This window comes from Notechis scutatus, chromosome Z, assembly GCF_049901735.1.
Source record: "Notechis scutatus isolate UNSWTSFEM ecotype Mainland chromosome Z, rNotScu1.2, whole genome shotgun sequence".
In the NCBI taxonomy this organism is placed as follows: Eukaryota; Metazoa; Chordata; class Lepidosauria; order Squamata; family Elapidae; genus Notechis; species Notechis scutatus.
Window position 1 is genome coordinate 137860363 of NC_142025.1, and position 14054 is coordinate 137874416.

At 41.5% G+C, this 14054-nt stretch overlaps 1 protein-coding gene across 3 annotated transcripts in view; it reads right to left on the minus strand.

Moving 5' to 3' along the window:
* The window catches only part of LOC113418548 (leukocyte antigen CD37), a 60273-nt gene that overhangs the window by 37956 nt on the left and 8263 nt on the right, over positions 1-14054 (minus strand). Inside the window, exons 6-9 of one of the 3 annotated variants that reach the window (XM_026677472.2) lie at positions 12446-12550; positions 10974-11159; positions 8960-9043; positions 2044-5151 (exon numbers count right to left, since the gene is read on the minus strand). In XM_026677472.2, the coding sequence (XP_026533257.1) occupies positions 5074-5151; positions 8960-9043; positions 10974-11159; positions 12446-12550 (453 nt within the window). In that variant the 3' untranslated portion in view covers positions 2044-5073. Of the gene's footprint in view, positions 1-2043; positions 5152-8959; positions 9044-10973; positions 11160-12445; positions 12551-14054 lie in introns of those variants that run through there. The other 2 variants (XM_087946299.1, XM_087946300.1) reach the window with 2 other exon arrangements.

The following is a 14054-nucleotide window of genomic DNA, read 5'->3' on the forward strand; positions in this document are numbered from 1 at the left end:
TGGAGAATGAATGGAATTATGTTTTGGCTCTGGAATCAAAATTACCACCTTGTTCTATTTCACACATAATCCCAGGCTTAAATGAAACAAAAATATAAAAGTAAACTGAGCTTTGTTACATGTTTGACCTAAATAAGCCTTATCTGGCTAAAAGTATGATCATGATTATCATCTTTTTGGCATTCGTAGTTGCTTCTCTCTCTCCCCCTCTTTGGTAGGAAAGGGGGATGATATATAGGTAGTTCTCAATTTACAATTTATCCAGTGGCTATTTGAACTTAAAATGGCAGTGAAAAAAGTGAATTATGATCATTTTTCACATGACAGTTGTAGCGTTGGCCATGGTCAGGTGATCAAAATTTGGGTGCTGGGCAACTGATCCATATTTATGACAGCTGCAGTGTGCCGGGGTCATGTAGTCACCTTTTGAGACATTATGTCAAGCATAGTCAATGGGGAAGCCAAATTCATTTAACAGAAGTCTGTTGTGTCTCAGGAGGCTCCTTTATGACTCAGAACCAGCCACTTAGCATAGACCAGGGGTGTCAAACTCAAGGCCGGTGGGGTGCTTAGATCTGGCCCATGGGATTGCCCTGGAAACAGCAAAAGACCAGCCGTGGTGCCTCTGCCAGCGAACACGGAGCTTGGGAGGGCCACGCGTAGCTTGCCCAGGCTCCGTTTTCAGCCGCAACGGCCTCCTGCAGCCCTCTGCCAGCAAAAACGGAGCCTGAGGAGGACTCTGTTTTTGCTGGTAGAGGGCTGCAGGAGGCTGTCATGGCCAAAACCAGCCTTGATGAGTGGCATTGAGCTGGCCACACACATATCTGGCCCACCCCCAAGGTCAAACACAACTCTGATGTGGCCCTCAATGAAATCGAGTTTGACAACCCTGGCATAGATTAATCAACTAGAATAAGGGGTGTGGCTTAGAATTGACCAGGGATTCTATCAATAGTACCTCTATTCTAGGGAGAAATAGCTAAATAGCTTCCCTAAACTCCACTGAAGATGTTACCTAGCTTTGCAATGAAATGTTTGGAAATCAACCCACAAAGCTTAAGGAATGAACCTTTACCCTTGCCCTCCACCCTTATCTATATATATAAAAGCAAAATATCACTCACGCATCATCACAAAATCTCCAGAATCGTAAAGCCTACAAACTAGAAATTTGGCACGTATGTTCCTCTTGGTTTCTAGGTGCTCACTAAGAAAGGATTTTGCGAAATGACCATCAGAGCATTAGTATTTTGTATAATATTATTAACACGCTCTGATGCTAAGGAGTTCTACTCCCCCTCCTCACCTAAAAAGAAATCTGTTCCAAATGCAAAACACAAACAGGAGTTTCAGTTTCACAGCAGCAACCAGCTTTAGTACAGAACAGTTGGCCTAAGCCACACCCAGGCTCCTTGCTGTCTTGCTCACACAGCAAATACTGTTTCAGTTTCCAAACAGCCCTGAACTCTCTTACACACTGACAGGATGCGAGCCAGATGAATACCGATGGATGCAGGTAGGCAGAGGAAGATTTTTTTCCCCCTTTATTTTCCTCCCCAAAAACTAAGCCCGACCACAAAGTTTCATAGCAAAGCACGAGTATCCAGCTAGTTACATATATTTGTCACTATTGTAAATACACATAGTCCTTAACCTACAACCACAATTGAGCCCAAAATTTATGCTGCTAAATAAAACATTTGTTAAGTGAGTTTTGTCCCATTTTATGACTTTTCTCACATTTCTTAAGTGAATCACTGTTGTTAAATTAGTAACACAGTTGCTAAGTAAATCTGACTTCCCCACTGATTTTGCTTGTCAGAAGGTTGTAGATGATCACATGACCCAAGGACCTGCAACCCGTCATAACTGTGAGTCAGTTGTCAAGCACCTGCAAATCATGTGATCAATGCAATGGTTGTAAATGTGAAAAATGGTCATAAGTCACTATTTCAGTGGCGTTGCAACTTTGAACAGTCACTAAGTCACTACCTATAGCTAAAAGCTATTTTTCATCCAAGTTCAATGAACCAAACACAACTGTTTTATGGATCATTTTTATTTACAAAATAGAAAATTTTAAAAAGCCTAATTCTGCCAAGAACAAACCACAGTAAGTTGAGAAAGGAGGTGAAATTATATATGTACCTCATTCCACCTGCATCCTCTTCCTCAAAACTATTTCCCCCTTTATACATCTGTTTTAAACATCCAAGCCGAATATACAAATACCACAAAAAAAGCAAAAAGAGATTTTCTCATATGCCCTGCACAGGGTTGTAAGCGTGCAAGGCGTAACACAAAACCATGTTCAATTATTGGGGTTAAAAGATAAGGTGTCCCCTTCATTTACACCTGCTGGGACAGTAAAGAGGCACCATCCCCAAATCCACAGAAATGTTAATGGCTATGTCAACGCATTCCCAGTACAAACAGACCTGTCTTCATTCCAGACCAGTTATACTCTGCCTCTGAACTAGCTCCTGGGATCATGAGCTCCACCAAAGGTTTGCAGATTCAGTGCTGTGGAACTTGTCATTCAACATTCCTTACCACTCTCTGTAAAGGCTGCGACAATTAGGAGCCACCAACTAACAATATCAGATGGATTTCAGGTCCCTCATCCCTTTTATCCCACAAAAAGAAAAGGCTTGTGATGGAACAGGTTAGTCCACACATAAGGGAGAAATGCAGCCCTCTTAACTGAGCCGTTTTCAACATGGGTTAATTCAACAAAATCAAGAAAAGATTGTGGTATAAAAGGCTAAATACGAAAGTACATGCCTGGGGTAGCATAGAACATGAAAAGTTTGGTTATATCCTATATACACTGTGCACAATTATTAGGCAAATGAGTATTTTGACCATACCATTTTTATGCTTATTTTCCACCTCCCAAGCTGTATAAACTTGAATGCTTAGTGGATATAAGCATATCAGGTGATGTGTATTTGTGTAATGAGGGACAGTGTGGCCTAAGGAGATCAACATCCTATATCAAGGTGTGCATAATTATTAGGCAGCTTCTTTTCCTCAGGCAAAACGGGCCAAAAAAGGACATTTGAAAAGTCAAAAATTGTAAAAAAAAAAAAAAAAAGGTCTTTCAGAGGGATGCAGCACTCTCAAAATTACTAAGGTATTGGGACGTGATCGCAGAACCATCAAACGTTTTGTTGCAAATAGTCAACAGGTTCGGAAGAAAGATGTTGAGGGGAAAAAAGACGCACGTTAACTGCCAAAGATTTGAGAAGAATCAAATGTGAAGCCACCAGGAACCCATTATCCTCCAGTGCTGTCATATTCCAGAACTGCAACCTCTATCTGGAGTGCCCAGAAGGACAAGATGTTCAGTGCTCAGAGACATGACCAAGCTAAGGAAGGCTGATCACCACTGAACAAGACACATAAGTTGAAATGGCAAGACTGGGCCAAGAAATCTCTGAAGATTTTTCAAAGGTTTTATGGACTGATGAGAGTGACTTGACGGACCAGATGGATGGGCCCGCGGCTGGATCAGTAATGGGTACAGAGCTCCACTTAAGACTCAGACAACAGCAAGGTGGAGATGGGATACTGGTATGGGCTGGTATTATTAAAGATGAGCTAGTTGGACCTTTTCAGCTTAAAAATGGACTCAAAATCAAATCCCAAACCTACTGCCAGATTTTAGAAGAGACTTTCTTCAAGCTGTACTACAGGAAAAAGTCTGCGTTTTTCAAGAAGATCATGATTTTTATGCAGGACAATGCTCAATTGCATGCATCGAAGTACTCCACTGGGTGGCTATCCAGTAAAGGCCTTAAAGATGAAAGAATAAAGACATGCCCTCCCCTTCCTCACCTGACCTACACCCTATTGAGAACTAGTGGACCCTTCCTAAATGGGAGATTTACGGTGAAGGAAAACAGTACACCACTCTGAATGGTGTCTGGGAGACTGTGGTTGCTGCTGCCCAAAAAGTTGATCGTCAACAGATCAAGAAACTGACAGACTCCATGAATGGAAGGCTTATGACTGTTACTGAAAAGAAGGGTGGCTATATTGGTCACTGATTTTCTTTTGTGTATGTGTGAAATGTCAGAAATGTTTACTTGTACATTTTGAGTTAATTGGTCTCACTTTAACAGATACAAACAAAAGAGTGAGATGGGCAAATTTTTGTTTTTCATTTGGTTGCACAATAGTTCTGCACACAGTTTCCCAATAATTGTGCATGCACAGATATTATCCTAAGAAAGCCAAAACCTCACTTTCTTAAATGTTCAGGTTTGAGGTTTATTAACATTTTGGATTGACCGAGAGCCCTGTAATTGTTCAATAATGGAATTAATCCTCCAAAGTACAACTTGCCTAATAATTGTGCACCGAGTGCATAGTTGAGAATGTTTGAAGTCTGGCTGCATAGATCATACCTCAATAGTAGTAAGAATGAAACTTTGGGTCCAATCAGGTGGGCCAACCCCACTGTTAATTCACAACCTGAATTGTTGACTAAATAATATGCTGTGAATTTTTCTTTTCTTTTTTTAAAGTAATTTTTTAGCTTTAGGTCTAAAATAGCTGTATTAAAGATTTGGGGGCAGTGTTGAATGTGTAATATGTATACACTCTTAACAAATAATTTTTCCCAGGTTGTATTTGATGTGTCCTAGCAATAAGTGATTTATGGTTAAATAGTTCTCCTCATGCAAAAGTAGATCAGGGCATGGCTGTTAAAATCTGTGCATTCCAGGACAATGCAATATAAAAACATATAAATCTTATTGTAGGGATTTAATGTAAAGCCAAAAGCCGATACGGCTATAATTTTTGGAGGACATCTAAAAGCTAAATTATCTTTAGCAAAGTGAAGGTAAAAACCTGTTTCATAATACTCTGTTTTCTTATTGGTTGCTCTGATTCTTGAAAGTTTCATCTCAGTTTCCAAGACTGGATCAATTAGGACAAGAAAGTTAGATAGTAAACTTGCTGAACACAACCGCAGCCCTACAATATACTGTTTTAAAACCCTAGTGGAATGTCTGAATAAGACAGAATGTTCTTCAATGCCGTTTCCCCCAAAACTTTGTTTGCCTAGGAATAACGAGCAAGCTTGTCGTAATTGGGGCCAATGGTTCTACACAGAAACATCGATACCATCATGAGGAAGAGCTGTGGGGAAAAAGAGAGATTTTAGTAAAAGAAACAGTAATCACACATTGATCATAAAAAAAGCTAAACTCCATGTTTGGGATAGTTTGTAAAGCAATTTAAAAATAAGATTAAATAAGATTCTCAATTTGTTGTGTTGAGATGTGTTGGACTTTAACCTCCAATATTTCTGCTTCAGATTTCTGGCCGTTGGGAAGGTTGGACATTGGGATGGCCCCTTCACAACTTGTGGACTTCAATTCCCAGAACTAGCCATAAGTTGAAGCCCACAGGTTGTAAAGAAGCCATAGTTGTCCACTCTGTGTCTAAGCCTAAGGCCTCAAATTACAACTCATAAATACAGTAGCTATCTCTGAATCTTTACTGAACCCAACCAAGTACTTTTCATGTGTACAATCCCCATTATCCTTGAAGCTATTTCCCTTATCTGGATGCTCTCCAGGCACATGGATCAGCAATGGTCAGGCTGACTGTGGAATTCTTGAAATATAATCCACCACAGGGAAAATAAATACACAAGTTGGAAAGAAGCTATGGAGATCAGAATGACTCATAGAATACCTTGCCGAAAGGAAGGAAGATGACTATCAATGCTAAAAAAGGGATGAGTCTCTGCCCTGTAGCATCTTGTGTTTTTTTTTTTAATTATTTGCTACATTTGCCTTCCCCAGTTCTTATTGGAGCTCAAGTAACTGCAGCCCCTGCAATTCTTGGGCCTTCTGGCATGCTATGCTTCATTTTGGCCCTGGGGGGGGGGGCAGTAAAGCTCTTTTTGCAACAGCGCAAGATGCAAGCAAGACAATAACCTGCAAAGGAGGTTATGAGGTGAGGAAAACAAAGCATTGACATTTGGACATTGACACATCTGTACTAAAGGAACATTCAGGCCTGACAATGCCCTGGAATGAATTACCTTGCCAAAACTCCAAGTAGATGTCCCTGTGCAGCAGGTATGTGAAATAATTGAAACGATTATAAAAAAAGTTTGCAATAGTGGCGAATATCTGTAGCTTGTGGGTAGGATGTGGGTGAAGGCTTGTTCTCCGAGCTTGTGGGAGAACAATCTTAATCTCTACCCACACCGACACCAAACAGCACCAATCAATTGGAGCAACACAAAAATATTTGGCCACCACGCTACCACCCGCTACATTCGTGAGTTCATCAAAGCCTGCCACTCCAAAAGCAATTCCATCAACAGACACATGGATGTGCAACCAGTCTACGCACCCTTCAGAATCCAAATCAACTGCACAATCAGAGGCGGCACCAACTCTTAACCAACCCACGCAACCCCCCCTACCAGCAGTTAACCTCCCCATGACCCTCACCTGATGTAACCTCCCCATCACAAGATTCTTCAAAAGACTCTCCAATGACTCATCAGTGACCCATCCCAAGATCCCTAAAAGACTCATCCACACCTGACTTATTACAAGAGTTACTGACCACAGAAAGTCCTTATAAACAGAAGAACACCGACAATGACATCCCCTAAACTCTGCTGAAGATGTTACCTAATCTGCTAATGAAACGTTCAGAAACCAGCCCACAAGCTCAGAGAACGAACCTTCACCCTCATGGAAATTGGCTTCAGAATTGAGGGAGAATTAAGAAGTAGTACAAACATAACCCAGGGGCTCATGCATCACTTTGGGAAGCAAATCAACACTTCAGCTTTTCAGACATGCCCAGACCTAGGCCAAGAGTAGGGTGTGTAGCTGTTGAGAAACACAGCAGGCGTATGATGCATATACCCAGCAGTCAGCATATCAAAAGCACACTGGAGCAGCTAGGTGTTTGGGCTGCAACTACAGGCAGGGCTTACCCCAAAAGGGCCAAAGGTTAAAAGCTCTTCTTGGATGGGATTTAATGTGCAGACAGAAGGAATAATGAAAGAAGAATTCATTACAGGAACTTTGGAAAAGAACTGATTTCTAAATTTAGATCTGCATCAGAGAATAGATTAATTTCATGGGTTTTCCAAATCTATGTGATTCTCACTGGGGAATACCATATTTTGTTCCTCTTTTAGCTCTTCCTCTAAAATCCAATTTATTAAAAACCTTACAGAACAGCACAAACAGCTGTGTTTGCTTTTCTTTAACAAAAAAATGGAAGTACACAATCATTTGTAATCTTCCAAAGCAAACTACTCTTAACCTACACCCACCCACACACACACAAAATCTATTATCTTCCAGCCAATTCAGAAAGTCAGCAAGGAGAACAGATTCCCAGAAAGATAATCACCACACAAGCTATTTATTGCTTCTTCCTATTGTGTTGGACAACATTGGCTATCATCCTCAGCAACTATTGGCTGTGCTGGCTTGGGGTGATGGGAATTGTTATCTCTTGCATTGTTTGTGCGAGAGCTCAAGGCAGCTCTACACAGGGTCTCCTTTTATGTTAACAAATAACCATTCTCTAAGTTTGGGCTGAAAAAGTGAATGGCCCAACATTAGCCAATAAACTATACAATTGGAATAAACTTGATAGCAATAGCAATAACGCTTAAGACTTATATACTGCTTTACAGTCCTCTCTCAGGAGTTTACAAAGTCACCCTATTTCCCCCAACCATCTGAGTCGTCATTTTACCAACCTCGGAAAAATGGAAGGCTGAGTCAACCTTGAGTCAGTCACAATCAAACTCCGGCAGTCAGCAGAATTAGCCTGCAATACTACATTCCAACCACTGTGCCATCACGGCTCCCAAGTCTTTCTGGCCTAAATCATACTTCTAAAATTACAACACTATTCTACATTATGATCCAGCAGATGTGAAGAACACCAGATGGAGGAAACTGCCTAGATGAATTCACAGGGATTTCATATGGGATCTCTCAGTAGCCCAGGTCTTGTTAAGCATCTTCCTTGCAAATACACAAGCATGGCACCATGGCATGATTTGGGGATGACAGCAGCTTTTCTGGCCAATACTTCCACCCAAGAAGTAATCCCTGCACTGCACACATGAGTCACACAGGTCAGAGGACATGCAGAGAAGAAATCACATCCTTCCCAACATAGGAAGACACAAATAACAAGGCATGGCAGAAAGCTGGAAACATCTATGCACTCCCTTTAGCCACCTGTTAGGGATCTCCTGGGAGCCACCACTATGCAGGTCCTTGTGTTCTAATGCAGTGACCAGCAACATGCACAGCAGCTGCAGTAACTACAAGAAAGATCCAGGATGAAGAAATAAAGACCTCAATTCTTTATCACATAATGCACTCACAATCAAGCACATGTAAACATTTTGGGTGTCCACCAGCAATCCCTACCGCTCCAAATGAGTAGACTGGTAGGGACAACACTGGGCAATACATGATTTGAATAATAGCACTGACAGCAGAAATATAATGGCACTTTAGCTGGGCAGAAGAAAACCAGGTTTGGATCATTCCATCATCCAACAGGAAACTATCCAGGGAGCTATGACCATTGGACACTTTAAAAAAATTAGATCTCAAACACCCAAAACTGAATACCATGAAACAGCAACAAATACTTAAATATTTAGCTTAATATTCCAGAGGACGAAGTGGCTATAAGGGAGTTTCTACCTACAAGACCCAATTGCACTTCAGTGCTTCATATCTTGATATAGTTGGGATTGATGGGGAAAAGATTATAAAATGTCTTTGGACAGTCCTGAAAGTAAACACCACGCAAGGTGGTATAAACTGAATAATTTTGTTTTTTGGAGGTCTCCAAACCTATCAATATTTGCACCTCCCTGTACCATTTCTGCGCCATTGATAGAAACGTAGCTGTATTGTCCTTCAGGAGCACTTACCTCTAGAAGAGCAATCCCAAGGCAGATCCCTACAATGCTGATGATGTTATTGTTCAGCCAGACTTGGACACTCTCCCTGCAGCCCTGCAAATGGACAAAGGTAGATTAGAAAGGAGCATCAGGTGGAATTCCAAGGACAACCCTTGTCAGATCAATTATGAGGCACATTTCACTCGCTCCCACATTGCAGCCCATCAGATATAGCCAAAAAATTCACCCCAAAAAAATCAGAAAAGAACACTCCACCTTTGTTTTCTGCACTCTGGCCCTAACTTTGCCTTTGCTAGTTCTTTACGAACCCGGCTTACTAACATTCAGAAGCACACATATAGCACCGTCCTTCTCCATATCAAGACGTGTTGAGTCCCACAAATTACTTTTGCAATGTATGAATACCTATTTCCTTTCATCACTCCGACACCAACTGGTGGTTCATTTTAAGGACTCAGCAGAAAGAGGCTGAAATTAATACCTCTATGGCTAAGAGCCTACATATTTACAAGACCAACTTGCCCCAGTAGCTTGTATCCATATCCAAACAGATTGAGGGGAGATTCACTCCAAGCCATTTCCCTTAAGGAGTTTGTTTACAAAACCCAAGATGAAGAGACTTCTCTGTTGCAGCCATTCTTCTTTGGAATAACCTAACCCCAAGATCTGATTTGCCCCACCTTGTTATGGGTTAGGGAAGCTGTAAGACTTGGCTTTCACTATAAGCTAGAACCCACATTCTGGGCTGTGGCTAGATGCTTTGTTCTCAGTAGTCTTTTGTTCCTTTTTAAATAATGCTATCATGTGCGACTGCCTCTCATTTTATTATACCATTTTTTAAAACAGAAATGCATGCTATTCAGAAATAAATACTTCCATCAAAAGGATACACCAATTGTGGGGAGGCTCAAATAGTGTGTAATCCTCTTCTGTACAATTCCTTTTTGCAAGTAGGTTAGTGGTTGGGAAAAGTAAGACAAGGCGCACAGTGATGTGGAAATCAATGCGTGGAAAAAAGTGGATAGGACAGGGGGTGGAAATTCCTTTTTTTCTTCTGAACCGTCCCATTTTTTGCTACAATCATATCGATCTCCTGCCTAGAAAGTGCCAAACTGGGCAAAAGCTGTTATGATGTTCCAGAAATTACTGAAAACGTGGATGTTCACCCAGGCCTTGGGAGTGGGTGGTTGGAAGCATCTTTTAATCTAGCTTAGTTTTGGTCTTCTTGCTTGCCATGTTTTCTATGTTTTGTTTATTTGTAAACCAGTCAGTTGACAAGGAGTAGGGCAATCTCAAAATTGGAATCAACCAATCGACATGCACCACTGTTTTTTGGTTGAGGGCTCTACATGATCTATTACAATTTCCCTCCATTTGGCATCTCCCAAATACATTGGAATAAGCTGTTCCACGTGTGCTTTCCTTCCTATTTCTTTTTTTATTTTACAGAAATCTGCCACACCCATCTGTCTCTTAAGTCAATAGCCCCCAACCTTTTGGGTACCAGGAGCTGGTTCAATGGAGAGAGGTTTTTCCGGAGAGATCTTTCTCATGCTACTTGAATCCTGCAGATGGGGCTTCGCTTGTTTGCATGGCCCTGTTTCTGGCATGCTCTGGCCCAGTGCCGATCCACAACTCAGGGGTTGGGGACCCCTGCCTTAAGTCATCTCTTTTCAGTAGCTAAACAGGAGAATGAATGTGGCAAGCTTAATATTTGGTGCACAAATTCTCCCTCTTCCTCTCTCCAATGAGCAGGAACTGGCAACCTTTTCACACTGTCATATAATCGCATGTAGGCCTCCCTGCCCCTCTTAAACAATTGCCTAAACATTTCTGGATACAAATATCAGTGGGCACAGAGAATGCTGGCATTTCGTGACTTTTTTTCCCTGCAGGATTTGGGTCAGGTTTTTAAAAATCGTTTTATATCAACAGAGAAATATAACTATCACCACAAGTACCCATAGGGGTTGGACTGCACTGTGCACACCCTCAGCCCAAGAACAATGCGTGGGCTACTCACTTTATTGTTGATTAGCAATTGTGGCTCTGCTTGGCAAAAGAGGGCCGGCTTGGCAGTTGTTCTGTTGTTGGCTGAGTGCAGAGCAGAGGTGTTACCACAGGAGCAGGGAAATTCTTTCTTTGAGGCATTTCTGACTCTGCTGTTTTCCATCCAGTCTGTCCAGCCTGTCCAGCCACAGCATTGGAACTAAGAACAAGGGAGGGGATGGAAAACAGTGAGAAAGAGAAGATGGCTGGAGAGACAAAACTTTCCTGTCTGAGTATCGTGCAATTTAAGAAAGGTATTGCATGTTAACCCTGCAACAGAAAAAACTATACTAGAGGAAAAGATCCAGCACAAAGTTGGCACAACTTTGCTGATAAGAACATGGTCCATGCCTAAATGGGAGACTCCATAAAATCTCTTATCCAATGTTTCCCAACTTTGGCAACTTAAAGATGTGTGGAGTTCAACTCCCAGAACTCCTAAATGAACATGCTGGCTGGGGCATTCTGGGAGTTGAAGTCCACAGATCAAGCTGCCAAAGTTGAGAACAAGGGCTCTTATCTATGACAACTTGAGCTCCAATATAGAGGAAAAGCAAGCTGTTTAGCAATAGCACATAGAATAGAATAGAATAGAATAGAATAGAATAGAATAGAATAGAATAGAATAGAATAGAATAGAATAGAATAGAATACTTTATTGGCCAAGTGTGATTGGATACACAAGGAATTTGTCGGTGTAAATACTCTCAGTATACATAAAGAAAAGATACATTCGTTAAGAATCAAGAATCATAACGTACAACAATGATAGTGGTACAATCAACAAGCAAATCAATCTAGGAAACAGTCAATATAAATCGTAAGGATACAAGCAACAAAGTTACAGTCCTACAATCACAAGTGGGAGAGGATGGGTGATAAGGAGTGATAAGATTAACAGTAATAGTAGTGTTTTAGAGTTTTAGAGTTTAGACTTACTGTATCTACACTTCACAGTGCATAATAGCCCTCTCTAAGCAGTTTACAGAGTCAACATATTGCCCCCAACAATCTGGATCCTCATTTTACCGATCTCAGAAAGATGGCAGACCGAGTCTACCTTGAACCGGTGAGGACTGACCTCCTGGCAAGTGAGCTGAATTAGCCTGCAATACTGCATTTTAACCACTGTGCCATCATGGCATTGCATATATATGCAATGAATAAAAGTAAATATGACATCATAGCCATACTTGATGAATAAACTAAGCTCAGTTGCAGATCATGTCTATGGCTGCATTCATCAAATCAACCAGAATTTTTAGAATTTCATATATCATGACTTTCAAGCCATAACTCCAACCAGCACTCTAAGCTAAATCCAAACAAACCCCCTTATGGCTTAAAAATGAGTCGCTCTGTGAATGGCCAAATATGTTCCCAAAGAATCACATCAAAGGAGCTAAAGGATAAAAAACTAACATTACTAACAGGAAGACAGCTTACCTGCTCCTGCACAAAATCCCAGCTGTCACCATGATCTGAAAGGGATGCATTTGTTCCATAGCTTGCAATGATGGTTTTTACGTGTCCAGCCACTGTTGAACTGATCTGCATGTGGGAGGAATAGCAAGCTTAGGTAGGCTCTTTATATCATATATAAAAACAAAGATGTGTCCATCAGTGACAGATCAGCACCCTGTTTTTTCCTGGAGTCCTTCCAGGACGCAGAAGAGGAGACAAGTCTTTGTTTATAGATGGGGCTTGGTTCAAACACAGTAAACCAGATGCCCACGTCTTTGAAATACGCAGCTTGGAATAAAAACTGGATTATATTTACAGGTGATCCTCGACCTACGACCACAACAGAGCCCAACATTTCTGTGGCTAAGTCAGACATTTGTTGAATGAGTTTTGCTCCATTTTATGACCTTTCTTGCCACAGCAGTTAAGTGAATCATTGCAGATGTTAAATTAGCAACACCAGTTGTTAAGTGAATCTAGCTTCCCCACTGACTTTGTCAGAAGGTCACCAAAGGGGATCGCAGGACCCCAGGACCCTGCAACTGTCAAAAATATGAGTCAATTGCCAAGTGTCTGAATTTAGACCATATAACCATGGGGATGCTGCAATGGTTGTGTGAAAAACAGTCATAAGTCACTTTTTTAGCGCCACTGTGACTTTGAACAGTCACTAAATCAGGGCTGTCCAACCTTGGCAACTTTAAGCCTGGAGGACTTCAACTCCCAGAATTCCCCAGCCAGCAAAGCTGGCTGGGGAATTCTGGGAGTTGAAGTCCTCCAGGCTTAAAGTTGCCAAGGTTGGACAGCCCTGCACTAAATGAACTGCAATATTTCAAGGACTACCTGTATTTGGAGTAGAATGGGAGGTTCTGCCCAAACTCTACTCTCAATGGACAATATCTCAAACAGGACAGGATGCAAGGTTTCTTTTCTTTTCCCAGAGAATCCACCTTTGGGGAACAGTGATGACAGTAATTGCAAAGCTGAATCTTTTTCATCATCTCAAAAGGCCATACAGAGTTGCTGATCACCCGGCCCTTCCAGAAAGCGAGGTAGTTCTTTTACTCATTGCATCATGGAAGACTTTAAACCCAAGCCTTAATTACTTGTGTTAAGGCATTAAACCAATTATTAAAGGCATCAACATACAGTATTTATGCTTGTGGAAGGAGTTTAAAGAACCCAAAGCCCGTACAAAGAATGGGATACAGCTAACTTTGGTTGGAAGAAAAAGGGTGGCAAAAAGCAGAATTTTCTGATTGGCAAAAAAATCCCATTCATAATTTACAAACATCATACTTACTCCAGGACAAGGTCTACATAGCTTTTCTCTCGTTCTTTTATATAATCTGCCATACACCTTTTCTTATGCCTCCTCCTCCCACCCTCCATCCCGGGTCTGTGAATCACAAGCGCTAAGGACACAGAAATGATGAGTCTAAATCAGAGGTGTCAAACACAATTTTATTGAGGGCCGCATCAGGGTTGTGTTTGACCTCTGGGGGCGGGGGTCATGGCCAGGGTGGACATGGGCAGCATGACATCATTCGTGTTGGGGGCATCTGTGGTGGCCTGAGCGCTGTCCCAGCGA